The sequence below is a fragment of the Megalops cyprinoides genome, chromosome 19 (genome assembly GCF_013368585.1).
Source record: "Megalops cyprinoides isolate fMegCyp1 chromosome 19, fMegCyp1.pri, whole genome shotgun sequence".
Taxonomy (NCBI): domain Eukaryota; kingdom Metazoa; phylum Chordata; class Actinopteri; order Elopiformes; family Megalopidae; genus Megalops; species Megalops cyprinoides.
Window position 1 is genome coordinate 7498933 of NC_050601.1, and position 24570 is coordinate 7523502.

Below are 24570 nucleotides of genomic sequence, written 5' to 3' on the forward strand. Positions count from 1 at the left end.
TGGGATTAGCTTTTTTAAAACCTTACCGATTCCTTTGCTAATAAGTAGCCATAGAGAGCTGACACTTGCTTTTTTTGAACAATAATTGGGACGGGGCAGATCTGCACCCTGCGGGGCATCTCGCAAAGTAGGCAAGTCACCCCTGCCAGGCGGACCTGTACCCTTTCAAAAATTCTTCTCGCAAATCTGGGCGAGGACACGGGCGTCACCCCGCGTCGTTATTTTCCTTACTCATCAGTTTAAGGCATACCTGACGCCAGCATCAGGAAACCGATCGACATCGAGCACATACGTGTACTATCATGGTGGGCATAATGCTGGATGTGTACGTTTGTATTTTTAGTATTCAGTAATGAAGTAATTCAGTATTATTCAATTCTCAAACAAATTCATCTTCTCTTATAACATGCCAACTGATTATTTGCGTTTTAAATTTAAGTTGAATGGGACACATTTAGATCTCGAACTGATATGCTAATATATGATGGTCGCAAAGGCTCATGGTATGTTTTACACTTCGCGTTCATTCGCTCCATATTGGATGTAGTTTTTGTAGTTTCCCAAGACTAAAAATCAACTCGTATTAAATCTCAATGACACTGTAACCGTGTTATTTTATACTTTTGTGTTTTCATACCTTAACTGTTCACAGTGTTCCTCATCTGCCTTAAACCGTGGAAATCGCTAGAGAAGACCATCTTCTAAAAGATTAAATGCAATAGGCTTTCGTGACGGATAGGTCTATTCTTCAATGTAGCAATATTTTAGTGGTATACTTATTTTTATATTTATATCTTTATTTTTTGTGTGGTAAAGATTTTAATTTGTTGCTCTCCTGAAACTATCGGCTGAGCAAGCAGCTGCATGACCTTGTATTGTTACGCTGCCTTTCCTTCGTGTATTTTGATCCAACATGACCACCGTCGCTAGTTCCGTCTTCCCCTCCCCATTTTTTCGTCACGCACGCTCCAGTCCTCCAGATGGTGAACAAGATGGCGGACCTTTCTTTGGACGAATTAATACGCCGACGCGGTTTAAACACAAGAGGAATCAACAACAGGTATAAAACGAATTATATCTTTTGCATGTTCGATTCAAAATTGCTCGGCAGCCTATGATTAAATTGTGGATATAGTGAGTTCACGAGAAAATACACCTATATTGGTTCGACTGATTACATTGCAAAAGAACAGCACAAAGTATGGGGCCCGCCTCCATCCTGCCACTCATTGGCTTACGGAGGTCTGTTTTATCTAAGCCGGGGCCCAACGATTAGCTAGCTGCTGCTATCTGTTACTCAAGAAGTAGCTGGCTAACTGCTAAAGTGTCGTATATGCTTGGTTTATTTCGAGGTGGTTTTATTTCACAAATAGGCATATTTGCTTGAACAGTGAATTAAACTAGCACCAAATTGAAGCTTCTTAATATAGCAGTGTAAGTTGCATCACATGTAATTCGCCAACTCGCAAGCTGACGTTAATTCAAGTAAACGTAGTTCGCTAACGTTAGGTAGCTAGCCATTGTATGCATATGACATGAGCTAGGTGATTATTACAATGAAAAAAGACGTCGGATCGATATCTAAAGCAGCTAAACAATAACCCTTAAGTAGGTAATGTTATTAACTGGTGTGAAGCACAATATACAATCCCACTGGGATGCAGAGTGAGGACCGATTGTCTACGTTTGGTAGTAGCGAAACTTAGTACCTGTTGTGGTAAAGGTGTGTTTTGGAGATGGTAGAGCGTAACCTCACAATGATTGTTCCAGAGAGTAACCTCACAATGATGTGTTAGCAATGAGTTGATGCCTATGACCCCAAGCTTGTGGTCATTAGTGAAAGGGATAACAAGGTAGCTCGTTTCCAAATGTCGGTGAACAAAGAGATGAAAGTGAGAGTCGTCTTTGGTTGGGAAAGGAGGGATAAGAAAGATAAATCACAACATGGCATATGTAGGGTAATTGATTCAGTTACATAGATTAGTAAGAACGAAGGTATTGAAGTGAACTTTTAAAGGAAGTATTGCCCTGATATACTGTATGTAGAAGACAAGGGGGTGGGGGCATTTTGTCACTGTTGGTTACTATCCCATTCATTCTGCGTGGAAGTGTCCTTCTCCTCTTATCTGTTTTTTTTGTGTTTGGGTGTTTACAGTATTTCCTTCAAGAAAGTTGCATACACATTTTTCATTCCAGTTCACCATCTGTCTCCTTAAACAAATTTGAATTGTTAGTCTGCTTCAATGGTTCGCTCTCAGTGTTTGCTTAATAACTGACTTTCTTTCAATGCGCATGGTGTGGTCCTCTCCACCTGGGAAGCCTGCCCGTACACACTGAACCTGTTTGTTTCTCAGGCTCGGATTCCGCAGGGGTGGCGGAGCCGTAGGCCGGACGTTTGACGCACGACAGAAGATCGGAGCAGTGGATGTTAGGCAGAGACTGGGTGGAGGAGCAGGTGAGTAGGAAAGTGACGTGTAGATTTTTGCAGGAGTTTAATGCACATAAAGTGGCTTCAGTACCATTCCAGATTCTTCATTTATACTGTACATTCCAACACTATGTTGTAATGAAAGTTATGGACATCATAAGCACAGTAAGCTGAAGTGTTCTAGTACTTTCACATTTTGTATTAATCCATCTCTCTCTCTTTGTAGCGTTCCAGGTGAAAGATGCCAGAGAGAAACTTGGCCAAAAGGATGCCCGCTTTCGAATTAGAGGAGGGGGGGCAGGAGGAGGTGTTCAAGATGCCAGGCAGATGATCAACTCCCGCAAACAGCAACAGCAACAGCAGCAAGGACATAAACCAGTAGTCAGCACGGCACAGTTGCAAATACAGAGCCATCCACAGGTACACTTCCAGACACACGTGCCACAGATACAGATACATAATACCACCGCGAACGCAAAAGCAAGCATCTCTTTTTCGACTGTGAATTCCAACAAGTTCTCGCCACACCTTCAGGGATTGAACCCTAGAGGGGGAGTTGCGTTGCAACAAGGCGCCGCGTCTCAGAAAGTCGTTGATGCACGCGATAGGCTCAGTCTCAAAAGGAGCATTGCAGCCACACCAGCCATGGGATCGACGGCACCTTTCAAAATCACCAAGACAATTCAGGTAGGAATTAACGGTCCTGGACGCATATCTGAAATGGGTCACATGAATGTGTGCTGCTTTTCAAAACCATTAATGACACTGATTTTCCACTGATTCACAAGAGCTTTTGACTTTCCAAAAGTTAAACTGGCACAGTGTTGATGTTAGAAAGGTGTCTGTAATTTGTTTGCTGTTAAAATATCAAACTGTATTGGTTGAAAATAATTTGGCCGGTTTGTCCTCTTAGTCTTCTTACTAGGCACTGTTACTGAGTGGTGTTTGGTATCAGCATTGTCAATTAAATCAAGGCATTAAATGACAATGTTTGCTCTTGCTGAGAATGAAAAGGGCATGTGAGTTGTTTACACTGATACAGAAACGAGTAGAGTTTACAGCTCAGTTACACTGGCGCTGTTTGTTAGAATTATTGATATTGTATTTGGTGTCAGCACTGCTGTCATTTGTGGTTGTCTGTCTAGTTCAGGACTGTACCGTGCCTCTTTGGCCGTCACTGACCTCTTTGTGCGCATCTTGTCATTGCTTTCTAGCAAAAGCCAGTAGGAATGACCAGTGGGGTCCGTATCAACGTTCCCAGCAGGAACTCCCAGGTGAGAACGGTGGTAGCTGGGTCATGACTTAAGACTGTAGTCATCAAGGCAAACAGAGGTTATAGATATGGAGGGTAAAAAGATGTGTGAGAGAGGGGGATTATACGAGGATGTTGATGAGCCTGACTTTGAGTTCTGTTGATAAACCAGATTTCATGTAAAGATTCAAAACAACCATGTGTGGTGTTTTGAACCATGTATTAACCATTCACTGCCACTGCCTGCCAGTCTCTCTCAGGTGACGATGATGTCATTCCTAGCAAACAGATGAAGATCACTACTGCCAACACCTTTCTGCATACACAGGTGAGTGGCAATGGACGGCACACCTGTAGGTGTTGGCACAACACCACCAAAATGTTTGTGCACAAGCAGTGGGGCGCTGCAGGGTTACGTGGTCGTCTCACAAGGAGATCTACACTGACCCACAGACGAATGCTTGCACGAGTCTCACTTCCATTTTTCTCTCTCTTTCTCTCTCTCATACACAGCCTGGTGCCCTCTCTGGTCCAATCACTAAAGTGGTTCAGAATGACAGCTACACAGCCCCCGCGCCCCTGGCAGCTGCAGTGCCCCAGAGGTCCAACCCCAATCCGCCGGCCTCTCGCTCCGCGCCCCCTGCCTTGCAGCCGGTTTCGCGGACTGTGGCAGGAGCCCAGGCTCAGCACGCGGGGGTCAGCGGGGACGCCAGCTCGCACGCCGCCGCAGCACAGGTGCACATTTAAAAGGATACACATAACGAGGAAATTGGGGGCGGCAGTGTAGCATAGTGGTTAAGGAGCAGGACTCGTAACCGAAATGTTGCCAGTTCGATTCCCAATGTAAGTCGCTCTGGACAAGAGCGCCTGCTAAATGCCAATAATGTAATGAGGAAATTAATGGTGTCCGGAATTTTCTGGTGTAAGGTTTTTACTTCAGTGCTTGTGTTTTCTAAATTGTTCAGTGAGACTGTTTTAGTCAGTATTTTTTGATTGTCTACTGCCGGTTTAGTAGCTCCCTGCTTGTCTGCTTTAGCATTGGCTCAGTGGGTAAACTCTTATCCTCCTCCTTCCAGCCGGTTTTCAGTCCCTTGGAAGGGACCAAGATGACTGTGAACAACCTTCACTCCCGAGTTACTGAGGAGGACATTGTGGTAAGTTCTTTCATCCTTGTTTCTGTTCTCCGTGGTATTATCTGTGGTGTAGTTATCCACTTTTTTCCCCCCCATGTCTTGGAGTGCTAGCAACTCGGTCATGTTTTTGATTAATCAAAGTTTGGCTTAGTGTTTTCCTGTAATATTATTGTTTTGTGTGACACGCATGTTTTTATGATTATGTGTCCACAGGAGCTGTTCTGTGTGTGCGGTGCCTTGAAGCGAGCGCGACTCCTCAAGGTTGGGGTAGCTGAGGTGGTTTTTGTCAGGAAGGAAGATGCTGTCACAGCATACAGAAAATACAACAACCGCTGCCTAGATGGTAAGGCGCCAGAACGAGGCTTTGTTCACTTTAAGCTAACAGAGTGGAAGAGTGTATGCTTGGACTTACAGGTAGAGTAATGAAACCTGTTGATGCGAACAAACTCAGAGGATGCTGGGTGGGGTTCAGAGGGTTTGTTGTGATAATCCTAAAGGATATACATGTTTTGGAAAAAATATGTTAATTTGAGTGTCTGAAGTTTCTTCATCACTGCTTTCTCCCCTCAGGCCAGCCCATGAAGTGCAATCTCCACATACAGGGAAATGTCATCACCTCAGATCAGCCAATTCTGCTGTGAGTTTCTGTCTGTCTGTTGCTGATATCATGTCTTTCCTTTCTCAGATCAGTCAAGGCTACCAGTGAATGTGTATCTCTCTTTCTCTTCATTGCTGTTTTTAAAATTTCACCCAACAAACCCCTATGACACTGATCATGTGTGCATTGCATCTCCCCCCCAATCTCTCTCTCTCTCTCTCTCTCTCGCTCTCTCGCTCTCTCACTTTCAGCTGGTTCAGTTTTGTGTTCACGGAATCTTGTTCTTTTGGTTTAAATTGATAGTCTGGGCTGACCTGTTCACGACATACCTGTGTCTTTCCCAGGAGGCTCAGTGACACCCCAGGCAGTGGAGGCGGAGGAAGGAAAGACGGACTGCCCCCTTCTCTGTCTCGCCCCGGGGGCCGCTCTGCGTCCTCTCAGCCAACCCCAGAAGTCGACCCTCAGACCATTCTGAAGGCTCTGTTCAAATCCTCCTCTCAGACCCCCTCTACCACTGACTCCCCTAGTGCACAGGCCACTGCCTTCCGCATCAAGATTTAACACCACTCCCCACTGCTGTACACATAACACACATGCTTATCTACATCTGACATACATACACTGATATACAACCAACACCTACATCAGTACACAGTACACACACACATACAACACATACACACAGTATACAACACACATCACACTTCTGTATCAAAGTATAATGCACCCCTCATACACTGACACATTACAGACAATGCACAGAGGTTAGTGCATTCCACGTGGAAGCATAAGACGACATAAAGACTGAACATGCGCACATGCGCACACGCTCACAGACGTAGGAATTCTGCAAAATACAAGCGACTCACCATTCAAATAAAGGTGTATCACAGAACCGACTGGAATTACGCAGAACACATACAACAGAGTTTTACACAACAAGAAAACAAGTGGCCATCACATAAGATGGCACGATAGATAAACAGCATACATTAAAAAAAACACATTATTCAGCTGGGCAGAGTGTTAAACACTTTGACGGTTATGTGTACAGTCCAGATTATTCTCTCGGCACACTGAGGATTTCTTTGATTAGAGGCTGGCCCCAGAGGTCACTGCGGTTGTTTAAAGGTTATATTCTTTACCAGCATGTTTATACAGACCGTGTTCAGATAACTGAAACTGCAAGCGTGCCTCTTGTCCTGCTCAGCAGAATTCGGCCCTTGTGTGCGTCGGCGTCCTGATAGGTGGTGACAGAAGCCTTTGGGCGTGTTTGTGCAGTTAAGACAAATGGAAGGAAGGCTGGAGATGGCTTCGCACACTTGCATACTGTAGATGCACAAATACATGTGGTGTGTCTTAGAATGGACCAATTGAGGAGTTGCTGATTTAATGTCAATTTTTAATTGATTCTAAAAAAAATGTGCATTAATTATATAGAGGACATTGTAGTTTGTGGCTAAGCAGTGGTTTGTATCACATGATTCATTTAATATATGTTCAAATTGTTCACATTGAACACTGTCTTTGTGAATCATGTGATATTTGTGTGTTGTTTTTGCAGTAATACACTGCTTGTCCTCAGAAAGGAGGGATACCTAACCTGATGAATACATGCATACACTATCAGGAAAATGGTGGCTTGGGCCACACTGATTTGTCATGATTTTTTACCAACACGCTGGCGCATAAATGGTGTGCATGCACACAAAGCTACAGTTCAACAATAACAGAAGTTCCCTCTATTTTCTCTGTCCATTATTATTTTTTTTTCTTTCATTGCATTCTGGTTGTTCTGTAGTTATTGTGGCTGTTACTTACTCTGGAGTTTGTGAAGCAAAGTGCATCATGGCACGCTGATTTATTTTATTTTATTTTATTTTTTCCTCCCCAAGCTGTTAATGACTCAGTTACTACAACTGTCTGTCTGCCACACGTAACAAACAGTGTGGTCAAATCTCTGTACCTGTGAATTTTCTCCAATAAATATGTTGCTTTATAGAATGTTCCTGTGCTTTGTTTACTTTAACATTTGTTAATTTATTACATTTCACACATCTATAGATGTGGGGCTTCATGTACTGAACTAAAGTTCTGTTAAAACATGGGACTCATGTAGACGTTCTATCTTTGTGACACAAAAACCTAACAGAAAATGTACTTTAAAAATGGGAATTTGGCAGTGAGTAAAGCGTTGGTACAGGAAGGACGGTTTACAGACACCTCCTTGGTACATTTCTTTAAAACTAGGCTATTACCCACAGCTATCAAACATGGCACTGAAAATGTGTTATTCTATTTTCATACGTTGGGCAAGGAGAGGCAATTTACAATCCACATTTATTTTGGAGAATATTTTAACGTTATTCGGTGCCAGCAACTGTTCCATTGGGACTTTAAGCCGGAGCCAGCTTGAACAACCTGCTTGGCAGACGGATGTGGATGCGTACATTTGGATGAGACTGACTCCGTACTACCTCCAAACTCCAGTCAAAAAACAAAACACTGGGCTCTTGACGCTACTACGTCATTTGACGCACATTTGAATGTTGCCGCGCAAATGTTGTGCTTTCGTTTTGAAAGATTGATTACAAAATATATTGGTTACAAAAAGCTGATTTTCACGTTTTAACATTATCCTTTAAGCCCTTGCAACTATATTTTGATGCGCGAACGGACTTTATTGCATTTCCACAGCTGATCAAGGATTGAGAGGAGATACTTTGAAAGCTAGCTAAGGTTAGCTAGCTCACCAGCAGGCAGCATAAATATAGCTAGTAAACTAGCAAGCTGAATGAAGTGTGCTAATTTATAGTACTAACTTGTTAAAAAAATGTCTTTAAAACCATATAGCAAACTACCCGAATTAAATACCGCCAACGTTCTGGTAAGTGTCGTGCAACATTAGGTAGTTCACGTTACCTTAGCTTGTGTACTAATGTTAGACGTGCTAACTGCTTGTTGTTACTGTGATTTAAGCTTGTGGAGAATGAAGAAGAGTTTCACAAAAAGTTGTCAGAGGCCATTGTCCGACAGGAAAACAACGTCAACGTCACCGTGTAAGTAAAGTATAACTTAATGTCGCCTGTCTCAGATGGATCTCTTGATCTCTCGTCTCTTCCTCATACAAAGTAGCTAGCTAACTAGCTATCCACAGTAATTTAGATGCTAATGTCGTTTCTCTCTCCATCAGGCGTTTGGCCCGCTGTCTGCCGCTGCCGGTGGAGAATGCGGAGAGTCGCCCACGAATCGATTTGGTGGTTTTCATAGTGCATCTCAGATCTGAACAAAGGTAGTGTACAAACTCACGTTACATCACAATCAATTAGTCAAATAGATATGAAGTGCTTTCAGATCAGTGGCTATCAAGTGCTTGCTGTGAGCTAAATTATAAGCATAGAGTAAAAAAAAGATCATTTACAATGAAGACTAGTCTAGACAGTGTAATAACATTGTGCTAGTGAGATACTTGATTGAGTACAGTAAGTATATAGCTGGGTAAACAAAGAGTGGTAGCCTCTACTTACTATCCTGCGAGTATTTTTTCTTCTGCTGAAATGGTCTCTCTCCTCTTCAGTCTTCTGTCAGCAGAGGCTTCCCTTAAGCATTTGGACTCTGGATACTTTCTGGGAAAAGTTTGTTTCCTCGTTACTGGTGGTGAGGATACATCATTTTCTCTCTCTCTCTGTCCACCTCTTCAATGATATTGCCGCCTTGGCTTGTCCTGTCTTCATTTGATATGCCTCCTTGACTCTTGCATTAAGATGATTAACTGTGACAATGAATTCCATAGGCTGCACTCATAGTTTTCTGATGTGTATGTACACCATTGCACCCTGCCTGTGTCCTTAGCACGGTCTGGAACGGTCTGCTATGAACGTCTGGCCTCTATCAGGAAGACTGCAGCGTCCCTAAACTGCCCTTTGTTGATGACAGAAGATAAGGTCTGTGTCTGTCTCTGTACTGCTGTAAATATGATTTGGGAGATAATAGGCTGATCTTGGCAGGCTGGGAAAGGCAGCTTTTTCCGTAATTATTTGGAACAAAAGGATTGTGAATAGCCAGTTGGTACACTGTAATTTACTTTGTTTTGACTGAGGAACAGGTGGCATCTTTCAGGCTCTTATTTTGGTCATACCACCTGCAGAATCTGTGTGGAATCAGACACCCTTCTCATAGCCGATATAGCCTGAATGCCTTGTGCATTTCCTTTGCACTGAAAAACACAGTCAGAAACGTCACTGCTGTCAAAGATGTTCAGATAGTATGCAAAGCCTTTGTTTGAAATGGTATGCAGTGGATTCACTTATAATACTGCTTACAAAAAGACACTTTTAATTCAGGCACAGAGGCTAAAATTCATGATAAAAATGTCTGCCTGAATGTCTGTGTGTCTCCTCTCCTGACTGCATCTTCTTCTGCCGCAGACTACAGAAGGTGTACATACAGCAGCCCAGAGAGTGTTGAACATACTGAAGGTGTCAGCAGGTCTGGTTCCCATGGCCAGCGGGCTCTACCTCTCCACCCTGATTCGATGCACAATGCCCACTGACTCAGATTGGCAAAATCAGGACTGACCTCGCTCACCACCGGATGATAACACAGATGGAGGCACTAACCAACTTTGCTGTTTAATACAGGGGTGCTGACTTCACCCAACGCTGTACTCATCGCCCAATCCACTGTCACTCAGACTGGAGCACCCAAGACTGATAAAGACACGGAGACACTCACAGTTGTGATGTATGCAGAATTTCGAATCTTGTCGTCCTTTTTAGGCAGACACACTCCCTGATTGATGAGTCACCCATGCACATTTACATACTAAGCTAAGTGACTGATGCTGACTGGTCCCCACTGAATTCTTATGCTATAATATGTCTTGTGGAATTTTGCATAGTTCCCGTCATATCTCACTATGTGCTAGTCTTTTGTAAATGTAATTTCATTGCTTAATTAAAATAAATGTAAATGCCAATAAATAATTTTTTAAACTAATGTTTACCATTGTATCTGTATGGAATTGGAAAGAGACTTCAGTTCTGAATTTGAAGTCATTGAAACCAGGAGAGACTGCCCATGCAGAACAGCTCTACAGCCTAATCCAACTGTATTAACTATTTTGCTCTTTGCCTTTGTGGAGTGAAAATTCAGAGCTGCACACTGAATTATGTGCTGAAAATGTGCCATGTATTATGGTCAGTCTGCAAAGTAAAAATCGGTTGTAATGATAAGTAAGGTATTATTTTGGAAGGATTGGTGAAATTTTAAGGTGAGGAAATTTGTTTTCATTTAAAGGAAATGCAAACAAAAACGGGTTTGAAATTTTTTTTATTCCTGATCAGTCATGCTGCAGGCGGTTACCATTTCCATGCTGACGTCCTGTTCTCCATTTGCTCTGCTGGCCTGACAGCTCTTCCTCGCCCTCAGCCATACAGAGGAGAGGAGGGTGAACAGAAGAGAGAGACAGACAACAGAGAAGGAGTACGCAGCCAGAACCTGATACACTGCAAGAGGGAGAGAGACAGACATACACGGAGTAAATGCAATGCTCTCCAGACCAACACAAGGCGTTCACTGCTTTTCAGCACTTAAATCTAAACTTTAGTTTAAACTTATCTGACCTGTGGCGGTATTGAGTGTGGTGGTGTCATCTCCGTGATGCCGCTCCCTTTGGCTGTTGTTCTGATCCAACAGAACCGGGCCACAGGATACCAGCTGGGAGACTCGATCTGACCTGGGCACGCGCTTCATCCTTGTACTCACAGATGCTGAAAGTAGAAAACATATGAGGACCTTCACCATGTTCCTCACAACATCGATTATGAAGTTATGAAATTATTTTTTATTTAAAAATGAAACAAGTGAGATAAAGGAAGTGGGAACAGGATTTTAATAGACAGTGGAAGGAGATTAAAGTGGAAGAGAGGCAGGGAGAAAGAATGGAGACTAGGGGTGGAAAGATGCAGACTGAAATAAAGAAACAGAAACCCTGTGAACTCCAAAATGGGTGTTGAAATCAGTGAGTCACAGGGTGTCACCAGGGATACACTGATCTGAACATATGATTGTTCTGTAGCAAAACAATAAGTTTTTGATCGGTCCATACAAGTCTGTGACTCATGGATTTGCTCCACCCATTATGAGGCTCATGAAGCCTCCCTATTACTGTAACTAGGAGAAATGGTCACAGAGAGATGAAGGGGGCTGAGAGGATCAGACACTCACAGGGTGTTGCGCACTGTTGCTCACACTCAGCCTCCTCTATACAGATCTCCACCCAGCAGTAGAAATATAGCTGAGACAGTATTGTTAGAAAAAATGGTTGAACACTGAATGGCAAACAAATGGGCTTTATGCATGACAATGTGTTTATCATCTGTTTGTTCCACTTAAAAAAAGTTAAATATTTGAAACGACCACATAGCTCAAAGTCAGTACTTCGGTAAATAAGTGTATAGTGCTGTAATGAAGAAAAAATGAGCAACATTAATCTAAAAAATTTGTGTGACATAGAGATCCTGAGGTATAACCCATTTCCTTACCTGTTCTGCACTGAGCAATCCGGTCGTGGGGTCAATAAAGGCAAAAGTCTTCACGTCAAACCTCTTGACCTGAGTGCGTGACACAGACTGTCCCACAGTGTCCACAAATACTGAGCTCCTCTCATTGTCCAGGGGGTTCGGACACCTAAGAGCAGGAGAGAGAGAGCAATTTATCCTACACCGAGACAAAAACAGTTCTTAATGAATACTGATCACCCCTCATCTTCCCTGTCCTGACTAAACTCACACACTAGACTCATCTCTCTTCACCTTCTTCCTGCACTCCCTCCTTATAGGATCCTGTCCCGAGCCCTGCGTGTCCGCGCTCCCCGCTCTCTCACCACCACACAGCCCTGGCCCCCTCCCCTGCTTCCCACCCCCCACCTCTGCTCCCCGCCCCTCTCACCCGTTCAGCAGCAGAGTCCAGAGCGAGTGTCTGGAGGCTGGGAAGGCGAAGCAGTCGCGCACATGCAGGGAGAGCCCCGGGTTGGGGGAGGGCTCGGTGAAGGATACCTCCACATGCACGGGCGTCCGCAGGGGCAAGGTCAGGGGCAGCTGGTCCGGAGGGACGAAGGAGGTGAAAGAGCTGTCTGAGAGACGGAGAGATGCCAATCACCTTCAGGGGGCTGTTACACTGTAACTCACTGCAACGTAACATCATGACTCAAAGGCAATGTCAAATAATGATAAAACTGTACAGTATGCGTCTGTGCTGTACCTGTAGCTATTCTCATCTGCACTTTGACGGTCCCCAGTGCAGTGGCGGGTGGGGGCTTAGTGGGGTCCTTGGACAGCAGGCTCATCTGCAGCTGAACTGACCCAGCATATTGACACTGAACCTGCAGACTACCACACAAACAGAGCCAGTTTTAAACAGTCAGCACACACATGCACAAAGTCAGAAGGTCCTGATCATTTCGGGGGGGGGGGGACAGGCAAACAATCACTTGATAGTGACCAATACACGATAGTAATATTTAGGCGGCGAGTTGAATTTTCTAGATTTGTGAAGGAAAAGTTAAGTTTACCTGAAAGGTGAATCTCTGAATATAGTCTGAGTCTCAGGCAGCGCCTCTACCTCCACCTCATAGCTCACCACATTCCCAGTCACCTGTGAGTTAGGAAGCAGGAGGCATTATAGGTGTGAAATCTGCAGTGTTTCCCCTCCTCACATGCTCATTATATGCTGTCCAGGACAGATTCCATATTGAGAAATAAACCCAGGAAAGTAGGAGTCAAACTTCTGTAAAATCTGCACTGAAGAGCCGCTGACTTGGTGTATCATCGGACAACTGAACACTTTCCCCCGGGGTTCATTTGACATTTTTGTCTGAAATATTTACTGTCATCACTGAAGGTTTGAAAAAAAGCTACAGTTATATAAACATATATATCCATAAACAACACATTTCAACAAATTTCTTTCTTTGATAACCAGCAGATTCGGACTCCATCTTGGCACATTAAAGCAGCAGAAAACGGACTCTGAAGCCAGTCGTTTACGCGTCTGAAGCAGTTCAGCCAGAGGAGAAGCAGACAGACAGAGACCGGAAAGATGACCTCACAGGCAGCCCTGACTCACCACTCTCTTTGCGCCGCACTCTGTCACCCCGAATTTGAAGATGGCCACATCAGCGGTGGCCGCCACAGGGATGCACTGAGGCTGGCCTCTGACCCGCAGACTGCTGAGGGAAAGTGGGGGCCGTGCGTCTGTTGTCCTTACTGAGAACACGAAGTTTCCATCCAAGGAGCAGGCTGAGAAGGAGCGGAGGAGGGAGGGAAGGCCAGCATTTAGGCAGGCAGTGCAGTGCAGAGCACTACTGTTCGGATTCTGTGCCTCTGGTTATACACGTATTACATAATATTATTAATTAGCTCAGCAGACACCGTTAAACAAGGACATGAACAGTGTGCAGGCTCGGTGCCAGGTGAAAATACAATCAAAATCCACGGGGGTGCACAAAAGTCATAAATACTATGTAGACATAGAGATATAAGGAGACAACAGGTGGTGCACTGAGGGTCATCGGGGGGTGCAGTGCACCCCTAAGCACCCCCATAGCACCGGACCTTACAGTGTGGCTATTCTGACATCATCACACCATATGCAACGCTTCCACACTATATGGCTAGACTTTATACAAGCAATATACTGCAGACTGCACCACATGGGCAAGTAGTTATCTGCCATTCACAGACAGTCATCACCATCAGTTCTGTAATAACAAGCAGTGTCGTAACGGCAGTAACAGCATCCCAGTTTCAGACAGGCATCTTGAGAGATGCCCTGGGGTCCACAGGGCACACGCAAAGACTTCTGGATTCTGCAGCTTCCCGTAAGCACTGGAACAGAAAACGAGAACAAGCTTGTGGGGGGTTAGAAGATAAAAGTGAGAGAAGGTAAGGCCTGTGAGGTAAGGTCTCCTGTTAGTGTTACAGTCCAGCTGGTTTTGGCCGCTCATTTATTCACTCAATATTAACAGTGTTACACTAACATTGTCACCAATCCATCTATTTAAATAAATGTTTTTAAAAGGTGCTCACAGTAAGCTTTTGGGTCATCATTCTGTTGGAGAGGACAACTGATGTTCACCTGGAACCATGGACCCCCTGTGTCCAACTGGACTTCCAGAACTACCACTACAGAGCCTCCCTGGAAGAGGAGAGTTCAGGATCAATGATTACAGTGAAAACAGGTACCAGCTCAACAACAACTATATTGGTAGGCTTTGATTAATCCATTTAAGATGTACTGGTCACAACTAACAAGACTTGGTTTCTCACCTCAAATCGGGAGTAACAGCTGTCGTATAGACTGTAGAAGGAAAGGGACCCGTTTTCTCCACGCACCGAGTTCACCCCACATTTCCCCTTGGCCTCAGGCACTGGTACACTGATCCCAGATCTGTCTGAGAGAAGAGATGGGCTCAACAGGTAACACACACTGAGGGCATACAAGGAGACGACTGAGCAAGAGAGCTAATACTGCCTACATAGCACACTTATTGCACTGGCCTCGACTTGCACGTGAGCAACAGGTTTTTTCGTGTGGTGTGACACAATTCCACACGGTACAATGCACAGATAGTTTACAAATTAGTGAAACAGAAACAAATTATCAGTAAACAATACACTTATTTAAGTAAACGCGCTAAATATAACTACACAGCGCTGTGACCCAATCGCCTTAGCTACGCGAAATGTAATTCTACTATTTTGAATTCATTATTTCTTATACTAATTATTATACTATTTCTATTCACTGCTAAAGGTGACGTTTCTTACAAACATATCTCTCACCTTTGACCCGCAGGCTATTCTGTACAGCTGGACCGAAGACTGCGCGCATACTGCGGTCGGAGCAGATGACTCGCGGCATAGCATCGTCGGAAGTTAGCGTTAACGAAGTGGAGGAGACATGGTGAACACCGAGTGCTAACAGACCGTGAAACACGCACACCACGAGCCTCATTTTAATTTTTCAATGCTTGATCACGGCAGATTCTGTCTATATTTCGCTCTGGTTATTTGCCTTACAGCTTAAATCTGTGTCAAGAACATTACTTTTATTGTGATACTAATAATGACAATGTTTTTAAAGTATTTAGTTGTGCCCAGTTTTAATTTAGAGCACCGGAACTGTCACATGAGTTTGAAAGAGGTGACACTTTTCATGACAGTCCGTGAATTTAAGGACGGGCTTCGCAGGTGATTTTTAATTAGTTTTGGTTCATATGGGTGCAAAGGATTTGCCATGTCCTAAATGCTCACTTAAAGAAGCTGTTAAAAATATTTCAAATTCCATTTTTTTAGTTTTTTTTTTCCCTTGCATTGTAATCCTATTCCATGTAAGTAATGAACAGCGGTTTAAACACTAGTATTTAATTGAGTATTGACCTCTACGTATTATCTACAAATGATGGTCAGTTCGATTGGACACAGGGAAGACGACATTATGTTAATTGGCTACGGCTCGTCGAACGGCGTGTCTCGAAGGACTGAAGCACAGGTGATGCTTCAGGTAACAAGTTCTCACCCCTCTTGGACCTGTCAGATCTTGGTGCCCTCTGGTGGTCAGACGGTCGCACTCCTCAACACAGAGATGTTACGTGTGTATCGTCGAGCTGTGTGTAAATTTTGAATGCAATTGTTGCAGGACAACATTCTGTTGTTCATTGCCGTTGCTGAATAACAACAGATTTCTATTTTTGGTCAGATGTCCACACAGGTTACATTTTCATCATAAACATACACATTCAAGCTGACTGCAACATAAACACTTTGGGATGTGGAAAATCCAGCCCAACTTCTTGAGAAACATCCAGCAGATTCTCACACAAAATTGCATTAGGGGACTCTGAGACAGGACAGGCAGCGTCTTTGCTCGCAAGTTACCACTACACTGTAATTAGACACCCTCAGGGGTGACAGTGAGTAAATGTCCCCCCCCCCCCCCCAAACTCCCTTTCATCAATGGCATGCCATTCCAAGATGACAGCATGCCATTATGATCAGGCAGCCAGACCTGAATATTCAGGTGCCATCCATTATCCATCCAAGCATGCTACTGTCCAGGAAGGTTTGATTCTCAAAGCAGTTAATTCTTAAAAATGGAATTGATGGATATGAATGGATAAAACTGATGTTTATGTGGTAAATATTCCTCTCACTTGAGACATACCCTTAAGTAAATTAAAAATGGGACATGTATTTGAATATACTAAGTTTTATACAATCCCAGTAATTGGGGTCAGATTCAAATTCAAAATAATGTTTTCAAATGATAAATGGTTTCATTCTTCTACTTGCTATGCCTCACTGTGCTCCATTTAGTATTGTATTACTTGAATTACCTACCTTGTGGTTTATTTTAATAGGAAATACTGATACAGGAATCAACCACAGAGTGATCAAAACCCCTGAATTTTTCCTTTCCCAACAATGTTTAAAAACCCTGCAAGTATCAAGCAACACACTTATATAAATTTGGGTTCACTCAATACATGCAACACTGTAAATACCCCTTCATGCAGAATTGCTTTAGGTCCCTCTGGAAAGATCAGGTCTTTGAATGCATATGGCAGATTCTGTACAAACGTAATACTAAATTGCATGTTATAATACTATACAACTATACTGCAAGACTAGAGGCGACAGAGTAGCATAGTAAGGAGCAGGGCTTGTGACTAATAGGTTGCTGGTTCGATTCCTCACTAGGGCACTACTGCTGTAGCCTTGGGCAAGGTACTTAACCCACAGCTGCCTTAGTAAACATCCATGGATACATGGCATGTAACCAAAATTGTAACCTATGCAAGTTTCTCTGGATAAGAGCATCTGCTAAATGACAATAATGTAATACTATATATGTGTTAAACCAGTGTTTCTCAATCCTACTCCTGGAGCCCCCCTGCCCTGCATATCTTCCATCTTTGCGCCAAACACCCCCGATTGAAATGACTAACATGCTCTTGATTAAATCGGGTGTATTCAGCTAATCAAAAGTGCCACTGATGAGTTCAGTCAGGTAGGTAGACCAGGGAAAGATGGAAAACGTGCGGAGCAGGGGGGGGGGCCCAGGAGCAGGATTGAGAATCGGTGTGTTAAACGAATCATTTGCGTTTCACTTTTTATCCAGACGATGCAGAGATCAGATCTGTGCAGTGCATGTTCTGAACTAATGCTGGTGGAAAAAAACAAATCTGGTGCAGACTATTCCCTTGCCCACTGTGCCAGATATAGCCTGCTTTGCAGGCCACTCCCACACAACCTGGTGGATACTGTCAGCAGTTCAAGTAATGCCCCCACACACTGATCCCAATCTCCTGTGGGGCCTTTCTGCGCATGTCACAAAACCGTCAGCACAAAGTAACAAATTATGTGGTACCGATTTCACATGTTCTGCAGTTTTCAGTATGGCACACAGCAGCACTAACAAGTGCTAGATTCTTGTAGATCTGGTGTACACTTTAATTCAGTACTTGGGTACATATCCATTTCTGAAATGGATCATTCAGTTGATTGACAATACAGAAAATATGTGACCAACTTAGAGCAGTCCTTGACAAGGAAGGCCCTGACAGGGTCTTCCTTGCTGTAGACAACACCAAGGTTCTCCGCTTGTTCTGGTCCGAATGGAGCCTTTGTTGGTTTCACTTTGCCAGTGCACGGAATTTGAATCCAGCATCAAATGCCAACATGGGGTGGCCACTGGCTTTGGACTCACAGGTGAAGCAGCCCTCCATACAGGGACTGTCAGAGTCTGAGCAGAGGGATGTAAAACACTTGAAGTAGACCTGCGTTGGGAGAGACAAGCAAGTAAGGTTTATAACCGCAGGTTACGCCACCTGCTTATCCAAATGAATAGTGATGTCGATATTGGAGGGTCCCACCTCTTCATCAGGATGGAATCGACTCCCAGGAGGGAGATGCTGGAAGGCATTGATGGGGAGTCTCCGGGTCTGACCTGGAGCAGGACGGGGAGGATGCTGGGGGTCCAGGCGGCTGGGGCAACTACAAGCAGGAGAGGTTACCTTAGACCGTCCCTCGTTTACATTTACTCATTCGGCAGACACTTTTTCCCCCCCCCCAAAACTGCCTCACTTGTAAGTAGAGTGCAACACAAGCAAATAGTCATGTAAGGAGCCAACAATATTAGAAGTGCTGCATGACCGAGTTTCAATAGTTGGCCAGACAAGGTACAAGCTTGCTTGTAGAGATACAAAGTGCATGAAACCATAGATTTGAATTTTTTTAGGAAAACAAAGATAGACATATGAAAGTGCTTTAGGTGGTAGTGCAGAAGAGATGTGTCTTCATCTGATCTGCTGAGTCCCTCACTATCTTCAAGAAACAACTGGAGTATGGAAGTTCATTCCACCATCATTGGTTAACAAAAGTTCTGGATGTCCCCTGGATAGCCCCTCTCTTGACAAGAAATTCCCAGCAGTTGTTACAAGAATCAGGAAATGGACAACTGCAACAGGCACGGTGGATGAAGGCCACACCGCTCACCCGTCATAGATGAGCATCCAGTTGGCAGGTGCAGAGCCTGAGTGGGCCAGGCAGTAGTGCACCAGCAGCGGCAGCCTGGGGTCTGGGGAGTTCAACACGCTCAGTTCCAGGAACAGCGGCCGCCCCAGAAGGTGCCGGAAGGGCCGGTAGTTTCCTGGGTAATAGCTGGTGTAGTTCTGGTCTGGAAGCAGGGGGTATTTAACTGGTAAGCTTTAGAGTTGGGGAGTCATTTCAACAGCTTGCATTAATGTGCTACCAGAGCAGATCGATAGGCAGCACCGCTGTAGAGGTATGCACCTGTAGCGATCCTCAGCTCGACACCATACATCCCCTCAGCCTGCTGGAAGGGGCTTTGCTCCAGGTAGCTCTCACCTCCATCCTCCGTGTGCGCTGGAAGAGTGGAAATGTTATGCCAGCTAAATGCTTTGAAAGCTCTGCACTGCACCCATATCAGAACATTAACACTGACAGCTTCACTGTGGTATACCTAGTGAATCAAGTCGGTGACATTCAAAATACACACAAGTCTACTGAAAGCATGCTAACAAGAAAAAATATGGAAGTACAAAGACAGTTTAAAAAAAAAAAAAAAAAACCTGGTACAATTCAGGCAGTCATGACACATTCATCCAGTCGACTGGCATTATAGCAGACACTCAACATGTGGAGGGTAGTGCTACCATTTCAGTCACCGGTCAATCCTGCCCAAGCAGAACCGATATTCATCTCTGTGAGGTCCGATGACTACAAACACAGTGGCCCAGATGCTACCATATCAAACACCTGCCCTTTGCATCCTCCGCATATTTCCTGCTAAGTCCAGAGGCACTCACCGTGCACAGGGAAGTAGTAGGGTCCAGAGTCAGGGGAGTGGCCAGATAGAGAGGCGGAGCCAGAACCACAGAGTTTGCAGCGGTCATCGTGGAGACCACAGTCTGGGAGATACTAGCATCACTTACTGAGCTGAATGACATGCTTCACATTGCTCCACATAGCCTAAGCTATAATTACTGAGATTTAGATGTGCATTTATGGCAGGGTAGTATCATTAACCGGAGGAATGGATTCCACATGGTGGTATGCCCAGTAACTAGTACAGAAATCCTGGGAGGGAATTTTAAAAGCATAATGGAAACATGACCGGAAATGCAGATATATGCAGGAAGTGGTCAACCCTGAATGTGGAAGGCTGTACTGCCCTCTTGTGGAAGCAATCCAGCATTGCAATAGAATTTAATAACCAAGTTATCCTGCAAACAGTACAACACCTGAAATCTACAGGAGTGCACCATGGTGTGGACTACCACTGAAGTTTTGAAACCTTGGCAAATATTCCCTTTAGGCCTGAAAGCTTACCTGGCTTTTTGGTGGGTGAGGAAACTGGGCAAGATACCCAACCCCCTTCCAGCCCATTTTTAGTTAGAACTTTTATGCCAATGGTGTGTTCCTGACCCTGTTGGTAACATCAACATTGACAGCATAGAACAGCACAGTGGTGGCACTTAAAAATGGTGACAATGTTATTATTAAGCCTTAAACTGAGAATAACTGACCCGAGTAGTCATCTGACAGGAAGTAAAGGGGAGGGCCAATGTGATGCCACCATTCGGGTCCACTTTCACTGCATACCCACAGTCCTCAGGGGCTTCCTGCAGCCTGATCTCATCCCCTTTGATGTCTGCATAAGGGCAGAAATTGCACCAGCCACCAAGATCACGTTCATCTCAGCATTTTGCCTCCATTCCCACCAAAAACAGTTCACTCCCGATTAAGTATGCCACATTGGAGAAATATTTGTATGCCACCCCAGAAAAAGGCATCTGCCAAATGCTACAATTAACAACAAATGCATGCAATATAAGGTGAACTACATTCATCAATTAGCACACAGCCTACAACTGATGGAAACATATGATGCATGTATCTTTCAGACATCGGTTTCTTGAAATACACCACGTATACGCTTACCCAGAACAATCACATCCCACACCCCCGGGGGCAGGGTCACGTCCATATGATCTGCCCTGCAGAAGAGCTGAGGCTTGTGTGATGTAGGAGGGTCTGTGGGCGGAGACTGGGTGGGGGGTGGAGGTGAATATGGGCACTGTAAATCCAAAACCTGCAGTCGTCCAACTGCCATGTCCCAGAACCTTAGATGCAGAGCTATGAGAGAGGACGACTGGGGGGGAAAATAAAAACACAGGAGAGTAACGGATTACACTGTCTGATCAAACAGCCCCAGGTACTTTCTGCTCCCAAAGGATTAGGGTCAGTAAAACCCATCCCGGATCTTTACCAACTAGACACGACAATACAACATCCAACATCAGTGGTAAGGGAGAGAATACCTGGATAAGTGGTTAGTACTCACTACTGTGCGAGTGTGACAGGCAGGAAGGGGTACGGACAGTTCCGGTGCTCTTAGCGCTCCAAATTGTAAAGTGTAAGAACAAGCTGGATCAGCACTGCCGATGGGGAGCCACATGTCATTCTTATCTGTAACAGCCATGAAGATGACAGAATTTCTACATCAATCTGTTGTTCAGATCAGAGTACAGATGGTTGCATAAAATTCAAACAGCTTTCAATCACAGCCTTAAAAGGAAACTGTATGATTAACAACTTAATTTGACATCAATCCACCCTGTACCCACAGAAGGCTAGTCATTTCAACTAATGCTTGGACTAAATTAGTTTGATTCAAAGATCACATTCATCAATAGCAGTAAGACAGCATATTGCCCATTATGAAATTTGGCTCTCAACACAAAAGGGTAAGGTCTCAATACAAGCAGCATTCACTACATTTGTGTAGTAAAACTCTTATTGGTTGCTGAACTGAACATGCGATCACAAGACAACAGGTTTGCAGTTCATGATATTTAAGTAAATTTTATTATTTTTTTCAAGTAATTATGGTATAATATGCAGCAAATCAATAAATAACACCTATCAAAGGGGAACATGTAAAATATCAGCCATGCAGCACAAGCCACCTTGGACACAAGACTAAACTGAGCTTACCTTTGACTTCAATGAAGTCAGGGTGGGCAGCAGGTAAAGTGACCCTCATTTCATTCGCCTTACAGATGAGGATTGGCGGGAACTGAGGCGAGAAGAAAGGGGGTACCTGCGGAACAGCTGGCTGGGCTGTGAGGGGAACGTGTGACGTGGAGGGTTTTGGGGAAGATGTTGGTGGGCTGGAGGGGGCTGGATGAGGGTGGTATGGATGGAGGTAAAAGAGCGAGTTGTTGGGGTAATACCTGGGAGGAGGGAGGGGCAAAGGGTGAGAGGGAGATTTAGCAGGCTGACGGGAGAGATCCATCGGTGGGTAGAACTGCTGCACTGTCAGGTGATCATGTGGATGTGCTGGAGGATGAGGATGAGGATGAAGATGAAGAGGAGGAGGAGGAGGAGGAGCAGAAGTAGATGGGCGATTGGCTGGGGCCACAGAGGGTGGCTGGGGAACGAGTTGATGGGGTGGAATTCCTGGGGGCATTAAGTGGTAGTGAGGAAGAGAGAGAGGGGGCGGGCCTTGAGCAGCAGATGCAGGTGGGCCTGCTGCAGGGTACAGCAGAGGACGTGTAGGGGGTGGAGGGGTTTTGCAGTTGTGAGGAGTGACAGGTTGAGCTGTAGTGGTGGGAGCAGTGGGATGCGTGATGGGACCATGGTTCTGGTGTGTGTATAAGACTGGCATTAAGTACTGAGAGTAGCCAGGTAGCTGAGGGATTTGGGGAAAGGGTGGACTAGGAGGGCCTGCATGGGAACTGGCAGCAGGGGAATCGGCAGGGAGGGGGACGGGTCTCGGCAGCTGCTCTGGGTACAGAACAGGCACTTTGTGGTGAAAGTGAGGGATGCTGGGAGGGTGAGAGTTGGGTGCAATATGAGCTGGAGAGCTGGTGTCAGGATGTAGGTGTTGATGCCAGTTAAACATGGGCACTTCTGGGGGGTGGGGTGGAAAAACAGGAATGTGAGAGGTACTGGGAATGGGATCAGGGGTTGGCAGGGGAGCAGGTAAAGGAACCAGAGGAGGAGGGGGACAGATGAGGGTGAGCTCCCTTTCTCCTGAACGAACAGAGAGAGTGTACTTTCCATCCTGAGAAAAGAGAAAAGTTTCAGTTTTACAAAGGCAAACATATGTACAACACCTCACACTGCAAGTTATGCAATTTAGACAAGATACAGATCTCTCTCTCTCTCTCACACACACACACACACATCCAAATCATTTAATGGGTTTATCAGATATTTGTTTATATAAACAATCTACAGTCATTCTAGGTCCACTCATATCAGCTACTTCATCATTTAGCCCTTTGGTTTTTAAATGCAACTTCTACAATAAATACCATACTTCAGCCATAGCTTGCCTTTACTCTGACTCCACAGGCAGAAAAAGGAGCAAAGATAAGCAGTTGTCCAGTGTGCGTCTCCTTCCTGTACCCACACTGTGCAGCCACCAGGTTCAAAGGCAGCCACTCACGGTTCACTGAGGGGAAGGATCACAACACAGTACACAGAGACTCACTGCACAAGAGAGAGGAGGCCCTCAGCAATGACTGGAGACCACTGTTAAACCTGCGTAACTTACACTGAACTGCAAGCTTCTCAACAGACCCATTCCCCTCAATGGTTAGAACCATTTCAGAAGGGGTGCAGCAGACAATGGGGGGAGAGAAAGTGGGGGCTGAGGGGACAGGGCAGGACATCTTCAGGGGGATCCCCCTCCAAAGCAGTGGCAAAACATAATTACCACCCTGAAACGGAAAAAGGGCACTGAACATTAAGGGCATGGACGAATTTTCCAAAAAAAAAAAAAAAAAAAACCCCCAAAACAAAAAAAGCTTGTAAACATTGCCTGCATTTCCTCATAGAACATCCTTGCCCGACCTCAAAATGAGTGCTCATCATTCAAGCACTGAAGAGACACTTGTGTATTAGCCATGTTGGTGGATGTACAGTACCAGTCAAAAGTTTGGATGCATGTTTATTCTTTTTCACATTTTAGAATAAAAGTAGACTATGAAACACCAGAAATGGAATTATGCAGTGACCAAAAGGTGTTACAAAACTCATTTTAGATTCTTCAAATAGCCAAGAAATATATATTTTTTAAATTTTTTGGAAAGAAATTGATACACAGGCATCAAATTCACAAGTATTTAAGCACAAGTCTTTAGATCAAAATGTATCTGAATGCATGTTTCCCATAATCTTACGCAGGTGTGTCTAAACTTTTGATCAGTACTGTAAATACAGAAAAACCTCTCCTTGAGAATACAAGCCGGTATATTGCAAAGACATTAGCTATGTGGCGATTCATTCAGGGGGAGAGAGGAGCCAGTACCTCTCGTCTGACGTGGCAGCCATCATAAGGGACAGTGTGGATAAGGTCCCTCCATGTGGTATTCACAGAATAGCCACATTCAGGGGACAGGTCAAACAGGGAGAGAGGAGGGGCATTTTCTGTGAAGAAAGACCAGGTGAGATCAGTATTCTGGCACTTTGACTAGCCAATGGCAGGGTTTAACTGATCTTTGAATCGACACTCTTGGAAACATAACCATGGTTAATCACGCCTTCCTTCCACTGATATAAGG

At 44.5% G+C, this 24570-nt stretch overlaps 3 protein-coding genes and 1 non-coding gene across 5 annotated transcripts; 2 read left to right on the forward strand and 2 right to left on the reverse strand.

Annotated features, from left to right (window-relative positions):
- Positions 1–92: 92 nt before the first annotated feature.
- Positions 93–248, reverse strand: LOC118795220. Its single transcript, XR_005005787.1, has one exon. It is a non-coding gene; the product is annotated as a U12 minor spliceosomal RNA (small nuclear RNA).
- A 738-nt stretch (positions 249–986) lies between these two features.
- On the forward strand, positions 987–7376 carry poldip3 (polymerase (DNA-directed), delta interacting protein 3). 2 transcript variants are annotated; one of them, XM_036552725.1, is made up of 11 exons: positions 987–1060; positions 2355–2455; positions 2655–2848; positions 2963–3115; positions 3643–3702; positions 3931–4008; positions 4194–4415; positions 4757–4834; positions 5027–5156; positions 5384–5450; positions 5756–7376. In XM_036552725.1, exons 1-11 carry the CDS (start codon positions 993–995, stop codon positions 5970–5972), a joined length of 1368 nt encoding a protein of 455 aa, XP_036408618.1. In that variant the 5' UTR covers positions 987–992; the 3' UTR covers positions 5973–7376. The 2 variants fall into 2 exon arrangements, with proteins under 2 accessions (XP_036408618.1, XP_036408617.1); XM_036552724.1 differs by having other exon boundaries at positions 2655–3115.
- Positions 7377–8244: 868 nt separating this feature from the next.
- On the forward strand, positions 8245–9988 carry pane1 (proliferation associated nuclear element). The gene is made up of 6 exons (XM_036552031.1): positions 8245–8298; positions 8391–8470; positions 8605–8703; positions 8989–9068; positions 9264–9355; positions 9839–9988. The coding sequence occupies exons 1-6, from the start codon at positions 8245–8247 to the stop codon at positions 9986–9988; spliced, it is 555 nt and encodes a 184-aa protein (XP_036407924.1).
- Positions 9989–10742: 754 nt separating this feature from the next.
- Positions 10743–15335, reverse strand: LOC118794566 (zona pellucida sperm-binding protein 4-like). Its single transcript, XM_036552825.1, has 12 exons — positions 15257–15335; positions 14741–14865; positions 14501–14609; positions 14165–14299; positions 13539–13711; positions 12985–13067; positions 12675–12802; positions 12363–12546; positions 11957–12101; positions 11640–11709; positions 11036–11182; positions 10743–10918 (listed from the first exon to the last, which is right to left on the reverse strand). Exons 1-12 carry the CDS (start codon positions 15333–15335, stop codon positions 10743–10745), a joined length of 1554 nt encoding a protein of 517 aa, XP_036408718.1.
- Positions 15336–24570: the final 9235 nt, after the last annotated feature.

Coding starts and splice junctions, on each gene's coding strand:
- poldip3 (XM_036552724.1), top strand. CDS start 993: ATGGCGGACCTTTCTTTGGACGAATTAATACGCCGACGCGGTTTAAAC. Junction 2,456..2,654: donor GAGACTGGGTGGAGGAGCAG/GTGAGTAGGAAA, acceptor CTCTCTTTGTAG/CGTTCCAGGTGAAAGATGCC. Junction 4,416..4,756: donor CGCACGCCGCCGCAGCACAG/GTGCACATTTAA, acceptor TCCTCCTTCCAG/CCGGTTTTCAGTCCCTTGGA.
- pane1 (XM_036552031.1), top strand. CDS start 8,245: ATGTCTTTAAAACCATATAGCAAACTACCCGAATTAAATACCGCCAAC. Junction 8,471..8,604: donor AACAACGTCAACGTCACCGT/GTAAGTAAAGTA, acceptor TCTCTCCATCAG/GCGTTTGGCCCGCTGTCTGC. Junction 9,069..9,263: donor TTGTTTCCTCGTTACTGGTG/GTGAGGATACAT, acceptor CTGTGTCCTTAG/CACGGTCTGGAACGGTCTGC.
- LOC118794566 (XM_036552825.1), bottom strand. CDS start 15,335: ATGCCGCGAGTCATCTGCTCCGACCGCAGTATGCGCGCAGTCTTCGGT. Junction 14,610..14,740: donor GCTGTTACTCCCGATTTGAG/GTGAGAAACCAA, acceptor CTCCTCTTCCAG/GGAGGCTCTGTAGTGGTAGT. Junction 12,102..12,362: donor TGGACTCTGCTGCTGAACGG/GTGAGAGGGGCG, acceptor TCCTGCTCTTAG/GTGTCCGAACCCCCTGGACA.